Source organism: Zootermopsis nevadensis, unplaced genomic scaffold (assembly GCF_977971745.1).
Source record: "Zootermopsis nevadensis isolate Lab colony 2312 unplaced genomic scaffold, Znev_1.0 Znev_ptg000016l, whole genome shotgun sequence".
Taxonomy (NCBI): Eukaryota; Metazoa; Arthropoda; class Insecta; order Blattodea; family Termopsidae; genus Zootermopsis; species Zootermopsis nevadensis.
Genome location: NW_028259148.1, coordinates 7,407,470 through 7,419,926, shown reverse-complemented (window position 1 = coordinate 7,419,926; position 12,457 = coordinate 7,407,470). Strand labels below are relative to the sequence as shown.

General features: G+C 35.7%; 1 protein-coding gene across 4 annotated transcripts; it reads right to left on the bottom strand.

Moving 5' to 3' along the window:
• Positions 1 to 1,474: 1,474 nt before the first annotated feature.
• On the bottom strand, positions 1,475 to 11,890 carry SP555 (SPRY domain-containing SOCS box protein SP555). Of its 4 annotated transcripts, none has more exons than XM_022080117.2 (3): positions 11,742 to 11,889; positions 7,948 to 8,060; positions 1,475 to 7,308 (listed from the first exon to the last, which is right to left on the bottom strand). In XM_022080117.2, exon 3 carries the CDS (start codon positions 7,260 to 7,262, stop codon positions 6,537 to 6,539), a length of 726 nt encoding a protein of 241 aa, XP_021935809.1. In that variant the 5' UTR covers positions 7,263 to 7,308; positions 7,948 to 8,060; positions 11,742 to 11,889; the 3' UTR covers positions 1,475 to 6,536. The 4 variants fall into 4 exon arrangements, with proteins under 4 accessions (XP_021935809.1, XP_021935810.1, XP_021935811.1 ...); XM_022080118.2 differs by lacking the exon at positions 11,742 to 11,889 and adding an exon at positions 10,429 to 11,068; XM_022080119.2 differs by lacking the exon at positions 11,742 to 11,889 and adding an exon at positions 10,458 to 11,068.
• Between the last annotated feature and the right edge of the window lie 567 nt (positions 11,891 to 12,457).

Here is a 12,457-nt window from a genome sequence, read left to right as displayed (position 1 = left end):
ATGGTAAGAGGTAGCATTTGAAGGTAATGTATCATAAATATAAAATAATGATTAGGCAATCAAGTGTAATTATTTTTTCTTTTGGTTTTATAGCAGTAAATAATGAACTGTTGGAGCTAATTATTAGAAGCTCATTCAGTAAAATATTTCTGTGTACATTTACAGTGAAACCTCTATCCATCGATCCCGGAACTATCGTTTTCCCGGATGCATCGTCCGTTTTGTTCGGTCCCGGATACATCCCATATAAAATAATGTTACATTTTGCCGCTTCCATCATTCCTCGAACTATCGTTCTATCACATCGATCGTTCAAAAATCTTAGTCCCGGCCCACAATTTTCCCGCAATGATCGTTTCTGAGAAATTATAACGAAATTCACGCGATATTTTTAGAATTTAATTACGAAAGACGCACAATGTTTTTGGAATACACAGTAGCGGTAACCTGTTATGTCGCCCAACCAGCACAGATTCTTTTGGAATGAGGGGTGATCATTGTCAGAAATTTTATGAGTATAATTAGGGTGCACTCATATTTCGTTCCAGCAATGCCAGATGGCATGTGCAGTGTGAATTTCTTCACAAATGCTTTTATTACAAGTACAACGGAAAGGCGGGCGACACTTTTCATTCTTCTGGTTCATCTCGTGTCTTCTACAGCTACGTTTCGTTGCGTTCGGCAATAATAGTATTTCCATTCTTCCTGTTATTGTTCGCGAAGGGGGTGGGAGTGGTGAGGAAGCGGAAGACGACGAATGCGAGCCCGAAGCTGTGCCGAGTTTTGCCGAAGCATTGCCAAAAGTGAAGTTCTTTTATGCGCATAATATTAGTGAACGTGACGAGGAAAACATTTTGAACGTGGAAGGGGCTCTGTTTGGCCCAAAACATAAAGTTTCGACAAACCAGTTGTACATTAAAGACTTTTTGGTAAAAAGAAATAACTTTGAAAGAGAAACATTGTTTTTTTTAAATTTTTAATGCTTTCCCGCATCTATCGTTTTCCCGTATTCATCGTTTTTATTTCCCACCCCCACCGAAAACGATGCATCGAGGTTTCACCGTATATTCATAGTTGAAATACAAATTGTGATATGAGATAAAGTACACAATGCAAATCAGTTTAGGATTGGAAACACTGGAATTACTGAATTACACTCCTTGTATTTACTTTTCTGTCTTGCCATGCTTCTTATGGTTGCAACAATATCATTTTTATATTGTGAGTCATGCACGTTTAATATTTGACACATTCAATGTGCAATGTTCTTCAGAATGAGAATTAGAAACTCAGTGTGAATATGTTTTGATTAACCAGAAATCTTGTTACACTGTCAGTGACTTGGTGTGTACATGCTGATGAACAGCTGTACTGAGTCATCTGACTGCTCCTGCATTGATAGACAGTAATACATGGAATCTGCCAGACAATGATCTAGAGTCAAAACATGGTACTGTTTATGATTGAAAAACAATTTATATGTGGTTGAAATGTTTTTATTGATACATTATTTCAGAAGAGAACAGCATTGCCACAAAAACCATTACCATATGCATTTAATTCTTTGACAGTTGTGTCCTACATATCGTGGGATAGTGCTGTCCATATGACTCTGCCTCACCCAGAATTTCCCAATTTATAACTTTTTTCTACTAATGAGATCTGTATGTCAGCGACAAATTGTACAAACTTTGCCATCTTTTGATGAAATTTCTAAGTATTTTTATATTTCGTGCAGTATATAGGAGATGGTTTCCTAAGAAATAACTCGGCACTCAAAACACTAATGGCTGTTGTCTGTTTCACTTATCTTATCAAGTTGACTACTTTTTGTCCATGTTTCTAGCTAAACAAAATAATGAAATGCTATATTTTCAAGTTCTGCAATACATTATAAAAGCAAATAAAATTTGTTACATTGACATTTTAACATAATTTTTAAAATATATAAATTAGTGTTAATAACTATTATTTTGAATACGTCATAGGACTTTTAAACAACACTCATACTCTGCAGGTAGGTTTATAAACACGTTTGATTATATCTTTCTTCATGAATCCATTTTTCACTGTCTTAACACCCACACACTTTATAAACACACCAGATAAATTTATAAATATGAGTTTATTTACTTCATTCTTTGGAATCCATTTTTCACTGTCTTAACATCCACACACATTATAAAAAAGCAATCTTCAAACACCATATTCAATTCAGGCATTCATGATCTCAGATATTCTAGACTACGTATACATCAGCAGATAAAACTGAAGGTGCTGAGAATTATTGAACAGCGTTTATAAATTATTTGGTCCAACACTTGAAGAGAGTCGGTAAAAGCAGATGTTACTTGTGTCTATACAAATATAATCGTACATGTCATTAACCCTTGGAAGCTGAAATTCATCTAAATAATATTGAAAAATTCAGTCCCTGCCTCTAAGAAGAAATAAAAGTTATCCATTACAAAGCTCTATTGCTTAATGATGTTTGCAGAAATAATAGCTGTTTGTTCTAACAGTCATAAAAAATCCATAATTACAGTCTGTGGGTAAAATGAGAATTATCTGTTGATAAAATAGGTGTCGCACATAGATATCACTGGACATTAAAGGGTTAATTGTTTCTGTAATGCTAAGTGGATGATATTAGAGTAAAAATATTTTATGTTGATGTAATAATCCATGACTTTTATTACATAACAATTACTTTATTTTCTGCATATGCATTTATCCATTCATTTGGTCTCATTTTAATGACAGGAACCTTTTTATTTATTTGCTTTTCTGTTTTGCTATTTAAAATAAAAGCTCAGTCCTTATTTTATCCTAAAACTGATGTCACTCTTCCAAATAAATTGAATGAGGCCTGTGTCCTGCAGTAATGTACCAGACTGACAGAATGACATATAAACTACTCCATTTTTCCACAAAATGTCTTCTTGTACATTATCAAATTATTCTTTCTGCTTATGCTTAGTGTGATAGTACATAGTAATAATTTAACTACAAATATTTACAGATTGGGGTGTATCTGCTGCATTATATAAAGCAAAACAAAGAAAATTAAGGAAAAATCAATTACTGGTAACAAAAACAGAATTTCTGTGTTTAGTTGACATTTTCATGTCTGGAATAAAATGAAAATTCTCTCAACAGATTACATTCAAAACATTTTGACTACACCATCTGAAATATGCAATATGTTTACAAAGGCATTATTAGTATTAAAGTATCAACAATATGTACACGCTAATATTGATTGAAAATTACTGGTTTGCATATTAATGTGATTGATATAAGAAATGTATGTCTTATAAAATTTACACATAGAACCTGTAACGTGGTTAATTCCATTAATATGGCACAGGCGAAGAGATTCACGGGATTGTTACCGTGAAGTACTTATCAAGATGTTTCATCTAGACTAAATCTATTTTCATGAAAGAGACTACAGTAAATTAGTATGATCCATGTTGGTTTCTTATGAATGTCAAAGTACCATCAAGAGATGCAATAGAAGGAAATGATTTTCATTAATGATCTTAACCCTCTTTGATTAATTCTTCAAACATTTTTTCAGCTGTATATATTACGCAACATTGAATGGTAGGATGATGTGAACAGTGAATTAAAGGGACTGAGGGAAGCCATGTCAATTCTATTATCCAATATCTGCGTCTAGAATTTAATTCATGACCTGAATATGACAGGATTGCTAACCACTTCACAGAGATGTTCACACATGCACGCACTAAATATCTGTTATTGTTGTTAATGTAGGTTTTAATAATATTCTTAAAAACTATTATTCATATGTTCATAGTGTCATAAATTTTTATATTAGCCATTACTATACACATTGATTTATCATGTTCATTCTTATTGACAAGCATTTAAGTATGAAAGATTGATTTTTATTATTATAATCATGATAGTAGTGATAATGATGTTTGAGGGTGATAATGGTGCTGATGACTTATTGTATAGGGTCTTGCTTTAAAAGTTTATAGTCCAATTTCAAGTTCTTGTGGACATGTATTTTCCCTACAGATCATATAAAAGCAGATAACTCTTTTATGTATTGGTTACTGTGTTCCATGCAGTTATGATGAATAACCTTCAGTTACTGTATAAATCAGTTGAATTTATATATTAAAAAGAATTAAATTATATTATTTAAGATATAAATATAAATTGTCAACAAATGTTGATGGTAATGTAACACTTCAAAGCCAACAAGGAAAATACAGCTGTTGCCTGTGAACACAGTTGTGTGGCTACTATACAACATTTGAAGAGCTGCCGTGAAAAACATTGCAACTTCCCTTCCATATTAAAAATGTTCTAATCTTCTTTCATGTAGGTGATTAGATTGTGAATTTGTTTTACAAGAATATTTTCAGTTGTGTAAATTTGGAAGGTAGTCATTCTTGGCAACTCTACAATTATTTAAATCAACCTCAGTGTGACTTTCTGCTAATATCTGCAGTGTTAAGGGTGTGAAAAGAAAGTTATAATAGACACTTATGATAGACTGAGAGAAAATTAACTTTAAATAATTCAGAAGCTCTTTAAATATTATGTATATTGTTAGGTGTATATACATCTGATCTTTCACCTTGCACAAATATAAGGGTTCCAACACTTTTCAATGTTGTATTAGTTGATAGTGTTTAAAATGGTGGTCGTATACTATTCTAAGCAATGCCTAACAAATGGTATATTAAATCATTCCGTAGTTTTGTTCCGTATAAAATGTAATTTATGTTTGCTTAATATAGTCTCCATTTGCACACATTACTTGTTGGTTAGTTATGTAATTTAATTTACTGAAGAAGAAATCCAGATAGTCTCTGGGTGAGTGACCGTTTGTTGTGCCAGGCGAGACAGAACTACCACACTACAAAGTTGTAAAATCTTACTGTTGAACTCAGGTCTGACACCACATGCTCAGCAAAAAATTCTTCTGATTTAGTAACACCATGCACCCTTTATACTGTACTTCTCATTTGAAATAATTAGACTCGTTAAAAACAAATTTTGTCCATACAAAATCTAAACTTCAGAATTTGGTCTTCAAGTTTTAGAGACTGTAAGATGTTACTAAAATAAATCCTGAAATATTTTCTTCACAAATAGTTATATTGATTGAGCTCTGAAAATCATGGCATTATGTATATTGAATATTGATTGGTTTGTGAAAATCTTTACCACTGTGCAGCTAAGAGCCATATTTGAGCAGTTTTTGTGCTGTACAATACTTTAATCTTACATAAACTGTAAAGATTACTCATTAAATGTTACAGTTCACCCACGAAAGCATAATCCCATACTGTAGTTAATCAATAGGCAGAAAATGTTATTAAAATTTGCATAAAATCCCTGTGAGATTAATCTGTCCTTGTTTGAAATTTTAAAAACTATTAATATTTAAATGAGTTTTAATTTACTATATTAAAATCAAAGTGTTTCTGTTGTTACAAAACAATCAAACTGTTTAACCCTTCATTACAGAAGCAATCTTAATTTGTCAAAATTCGTCTGCAGTGGATGGTTAAAAATTGTGATAAGTGTGTGTAGGTCTTAGATAATAACATAAACTTAATCAGACACTAAGGAAATTTAAACAATAAAACTGAAGTGATTGGGGCTTCTGCTTTACATCCTTTCACATAACCAGAAATATTTTGATCATATTCTGAATAGACACACTTATACTGTGCCTGGTTTATCATTCTTCCATTTGCTAACTGCCACCTGTGTTAATGAAGCATAAAGCTTTGCAGTTGATATATCAGAATATATTAATACAACCAGTCAGAATGTCAACAGTTTTGCATTGCTAAATAATGGAAATGGATCACTAATGAATATAATTTGCGCTGCGCATATAATCTTCAGACATCCAAAAATATTATATTGAATAACATAGTGGCTAATACTGAAGTGTTGACTGTGTCATGTCCAATAAGAAGCTTGTTTAATTCCGTGTATTTAGTAACAAGTCTTGAAGGTTCAACAACCCTAGTACCAAAGCTCATTATTGAACAGCCTGTATCAGCCACCTCACAACGTATCGAAGATTCTTCTCTGTCTTCTAGAAAGTTTCTCCACCAATATTTTGTGTGCATTTCTAATCTATGACAACCTAGCCTTGATTTTACTATATTAACTATACCACGTCTTCTTCTTCTATGGCCTCCTCAATTCTCCTCTTCCATTCAGTCCTCTGTTAGGTCCGTCTGTCCGAGGCTTTGATCGAGGTTTCGAAACAAACTATACCATGTGACTTTTATAAATCGCCAGATTCTCACTACTCACTAATTAACTGTTTCTGTCTATTGTATCATAATTAATTTTTACCTCTCTTAGTAAGGACATTGTAATGCATTCTGCTCTTGTCTTGAGATGTTTCTACTAGATAATGTTACACCATAGTCTTTTGTTTTGTAACCCACTTTAAACACTAATATTTACTGCCATGTGATAAAAATTGAGTGGCTAACATGAAATGTGGAGCAGACTTTCATTTGTCACACTGAATTTACATATGTGTTAACTGGTTGAAATGGTTGTATAGTGTCTGCCAGCGGTTCACTCAGGTATGCTTTAATACGTTGTGGTAGAGCCAGTTTATCAAGCTGCGATTGAGATCTCACTTGTTTAAGGATCACTGCACGACACCTGTCCTGGAGATTCACAAAGTCTCGCTTCATGAGAGCAAGTGTCATCTCTGTCTTGGCTGCTGTAGAACATATTATGGGATACAGCGGTTCACGCACCTCATTTAGTCCTTTAAAGGCAACTCCAAGACAGGTACCATCTTTGTAATATGTTAGAGTACCTGCAATGCCATCAAACAGAACACCAACGGTTGTCGCTTCATTTTCTCGGAATGGTTTTGTGTAATGTGTCCATCGACCGCTGTGCCACAGCAGACCTTTATGTGACAATCCCCAACCGTGTTCATCCTCGCCCAGGAGGTTTCTGAACAGATCGACATGCAGCCGTGCACGTCTGGTACCTATACCGAACATCATGCTTGTGCCAAAAATACGCTGCGAGATACAGAGCTCCCAATAATAACGACCATTGTTTAGGACTCTTGTTCCCCTTACACCTGCTGTACCACAGCTCCAGTCGGGGTGGAAGTGAGCTACCCGGAGTTCAGGACCATACAACCGCACTTCATGACTGCGGTCTCGCCGATTCCACGTCCAGTGGTCGTCGCAACCGTGTCGTAAAGGCAGAGTGGCCATCACCTGGTCCCAGGGCTACTCTCTGGCATGCAGACTTCCTGTAACACTACAGAATTATATTTCTCATAATTTAACATTAAAATAAGTTCTGTATATGCTTATAAATTGGGATAAGCGGTACAGAAAATATGAAATAATGTATTTGTAGCAGCAATTTGTGCCCATGTGTTGTCCTGACTTGGCACCGTGTGATTTCCAGTTGTTTCCAGACCTAAACTTTTGCCATATTCTTCTGGTGATGAAATCCATGCATCACATTGAAATATGCCATTTTTGCGGAGGCTGTCTGATGAAGTAACCACGAATATTTATTTGCGTTTAAAAACTATGCATTTGGAATATAAATTGTAAATGTGCCAGTATGAAAGTTATCACTTTACATGATATTTATACCAAGTTAAAAGAAAAATCCATCAATTCATTTCAAAATTTGTTACATGAAAGACGTATACACTAGAAAGGAGAGTAACCAATGCAAAAATAAATCTCTAAACACAAACATTCTTTAGCTGACCAATTCGGCTACCATAAACTGGTGAGCCAGATCAGCTAAGGTGGTTAAGTGACACTGGAATGGATGACGAGTTCAGTTCCTGATAGGGGTAGTAATTTTGTTACCACCAAATCAGAGACAGGTGCTGGATACCAAGGTTAAAACAGTTGGAGCCTGAAGCTGACCACTCACCTCCAATGAATGTAGAGGTTGAGAATGTGTGGAGTAAACTTCCACTTCTCATATACATTGTTATGGTGTGATGCTTTGGTATGATGATGCATTTACAAAATGGTCCAGGAAAGCTGAAAGGACGATTTCAAGAAGTATCACTGACAAGTGAGTGTAAACTGTGGAACAATTTGCCTCATATAAGTACCAGGTTGGCCACCCTGCCTCTTGCTGCATAGTCCGTTGGTCGATTTCTATGTTTTATGTAAATTTTAGGGGAAGTAGCGACTAGAGGGGGGGGGGGGATCAGTATAGAGCCTAGTTACGGGGCTTGATTCCCGACTGGACCAGAGTTCATTCTCTTCGCGTCACATCCAGATTGGTTTGAAGCCCATTTAACCTCGTGTTCTGAGTAATGGGGCTCATTCCCAAGGGGGAAAAGCATCTAGGGAATAAATATGACCAATCATCCCACCAATCGAGTAACACTGTTAAGAATACGTAGAGCTGTTTCTTCACTCCCGCCTCGCGAAGCGTGATTAATAAACACGGACAAATTTATCATAACGGCGAGGGGGCCATGTTGTCACCTACGTAAACCACTCAAAGGATTTCAATTACAGTGAGTATTGAAATCTCGTTCTAAATACTGCCATATGAATTCTGTGTCTGCCTTATCTGTCCGTTAGGCTTATAACAATTTCTTTACATAACGCCCATATCGAATTTCAAAAATATTTCGTAAGCAGTTCGTGGTACATAGTTAATTTAAAAATCGCGGGTGTCCAACAACGAAATGGAGTAGATTTAGGCTAATCCTTTAACCAAAAGAGACCAAGCGCTTTATCAGTGATCATAGCCTAATCACACAATATAGGACTATCCACGATGGCGGTATATGATCCAGTAATTGGTCATCCCTTCCGCATAGCGTATGCTGTTACTCCCAGACATCCTGAAAACATAGTTTACATATAAGACCATATAACGGATATATTTCAGAGTTGAAAGACAGTTAGAGGTCTCAAGTATGACGTAGGCTATACGTCATGAAGTGTAGTTGTCAATCAAACAGATTATTATCATTTTCTTTGTAAAGAGTTTCTCGTAGCTATGTGATACTGGCTCGATTAAATCCTCCTCCCCCATGGCGCCTCGTAACCAGGCAACGGGCTACACAGATCAATAAAATGTACCGCCCAAACTTTCTTTGCACGAGAACCGTAAAGGGAGTTTTCGCTGTTCTATGGAAAAGCATAACTAGCTGGTAATAAGCAAACGTCTATTCTCACATTGTTAACAGAGTGTTGGGCAAATGTAGACTTTTATAAATATACAAGCTTTCAGTCGTCAAATAGCACCTTTTCGGTGAAGGTGTTTGCTAGTTTGGTTTGTGGGTTATTTAACCCTTTAAAGCTGTTTGTCTACGTATTTCTCCATTACAAAGATCATCTGGTTAATGTTGTTCAAGGAAACAATCGATGTTTAGTCTCAGAATTACATAAATACAAAATACAGTGTCATTGGTCGTTAAAACAGATGGTACATGTAGTTGTCATTTGTTTTTAAATGAGGATGATAAGCAAAGGAAATATGCGAAGAGGAAATGGTTTAAATCAGTGGTTTTCATCCTGGGGTACGCGTACCCCCGGGTGTACGCGAAGACATCTTAGGGGGTACGTGAAATTTAAAAAACTATATTATTTTATGATAAACACTGAATAATCAGTAATGTAATTTATTTAATTTATTTTAGATGTAGATTATATACTATGTATAACTTGAATTATACACCAACAACTTTGGGGGTACACAGTTGAAGATAAATTATATCTGAGGGTACGCGAACAAAGAAGGTTGAATACCACTGGTCTAAATAACATGAAAGGTCAGAGATAGGAAATAAGGAACTACCCTGGGCCAGGTGATGTGCTGAAAGGGACAGTGTGATTATGGTTCTTATGTTTCAAATTGTTTCCTCGTGCGCCCTGATGATGGAGACAGCAATGACCTCTGAAAAATTGGTAAACTTCTACCAGACGGCGCAATAACTCAAAAGATTGCCATCTCCATGCCCCCGTCATGACATCTGAAATAATTGTTTGTGTGACATTATTACCCTAATTAAAAGAATTTGCAATGTAAATTACTGATACGATAACGGATGTGTAAATGTCTCTTGTACATTCTGATAAGAGTCAGAAAGTATCTAGCTTATGAGGGCGCTTAAGTTTCTGGATAATTAACAATGTGGCGAGGCAACATTGCAATACGTTCTATGCAATTGAACAATCCCGTTTTTCGTCATTATAATCATTCAACTTCAAAAGCTACTCCCCGTTCTCAAGAAACGTCGCTAAGTGAATGTTTCTCGAGATTTGGACAAAGAATCGGCCCGTTTAAGGGCCTGTAACTACACCGGGCAACATAACACTGAAAAGCGGGCATACATCACACACATCAGTTCTTAAAACAAACCCAAGACGGGACAAGCAGCCATACCTTTCTGAACACACTTCAACCAGACCTACATTAACACATATGTTGTCTTCATACGTGTCTCGCTCAGCTTCACAATTTTCACAGAAAGGAGATATTCCTTTGTCGATGAGTTTCATGATTTTCCCACACGAATTGATACACTGTTGAATGTTCAAGTTATTTACAGTTATGTACAGCAGTTCTTATGGGAGAATTGTTTCTGTCCATCTACTTCTTGATTCGTCTAGTGGACTGTCGACGTAACCGATCGAATGACCACCGTCAGGCTGTCACATCTTTCAGATCCTGAAGCGCATGTCAGATTTTGATTTCATTTGGAATTGAACACTCATTAAAACATGTCGACTGGTTATAACGTCACTACCTTGAGTTCTGCATAATCTTTTATGTATACACCGATCCCTTCAAAGTATACCGAACTGATAATTGCTCTGTTTACACAATAAATAGATCAATGACTTTATGGTTGAAACATTTTCTGTACTGTCTACCCAAAACCTAATTTAGAGGAAGGCGTGTCGTATATTTTAACCGCCCCTGAAATGTCTGGGGAGACCAAACAAATGTTTATGTGGATTGAAAGTTAGTTTGTAAACAAAGAACTGGTATTTTAAACGACGAGCTTTAAATCAACAGTAAAGTTGATATATTGTATTCTGTTGCTGCAGCTTGTAAGTCCAAGTATTGTCCTCTTTCATCCTACCCTCTATTATTATTATTATTATTATTATTATTTAGTGTTCTGTCTGACGACAGGTCCATTCTTCTGCCCAAAAAGAGTTCGCCAGTTTTCCCTATTCTCAGGTTCTCGTTTTAATTCCTGAAACTTCATCTTCTTTCCTTATCGTCAGTTAGCTGTATTCCTACCCTCTACCGTCTGATAAAGTTGAATGAAGATAAGAATTTTCAAATTATTTTACTAAAATATTTGTAATAAAATGAATTTTTATTAATATATTTTAAAACAGCATTTAACATATTTTCAGCATAGTACTAGATTTATTTCATTCTCGTCTTTTAGATACAGCATTATAAATCTTGAAACGTAACTTTTTTGCTAACACAAAAAACATTTCGGCGTTTACATGTTTTGTAAATAACTCCCAAGACCGAACGGTTTTGAAAAATGGTTGAATGTCTGAAAAGCTCTGTGTCCACATTAGTCTGATGGTCCGTCAAACATTTCAAGATATTTGTTGAATAATAATGTCCACAAGAGTGTGCTGTAATAGCAAATAGTTCTACCTGCAACTTTTTTCATAGTCTGGATAAAAATGTGAAATGACAGTCGAGTGTAATACATTTTCACTTACCCACAGATTATAAAAATATTGTGTTGAATCGTCTGAACTCCTGATCTGTGCCGACGACCTCTGGTAACTATGACGTCCATATCGTGTTTGGCATCTCGCTCTGCGCCTACTGACCGAAGTCAGGACGGCGACTGCGCGACGGAACGACATGCGACCCTAAAATTGGGAGAATCGATAAGTAAATTAATAATTCCCCTCGCTTGAGTTTCACGACATATGCGCAGGTAAATATCGCAAAGTTATGAGGTTACTCATTCGTTGTTGCATGATTTATAGGAAAGGAATAAACTCTCCGCCAGACTTTATTCTGGGTGGAACGTTCCTTTGAAATTAGTTTAATGATTATGACGTCATCATATGGTGGGTTAGACACTTGCCTCCATGTAACCAAAACAGGCGATTTATTTGTTTAAATTTTTGCTTATTTAACGACGCTGTCAGTAGCACGAACTGTGTATCGGTCAATAGAAGAATGATAATGAAAAATAAATTGGATATTATATGGAAGTAAGCGGTAGTGGCCTAATGTAAGATACTATTCCAGAATTTACCTGGAGGTTAATGAGAGACTTTACAATAACCTGCATTCAAGATGGCTGGTTTTCAAGCCAATAGTTTAACCTGTAGCCTACTAAATACGAAGCAGACCTATATTAGGTCCATAGAGTACACGCTGCGCAAGTCTCAGCAGTGATTTTTGAACAATGACAATAGTA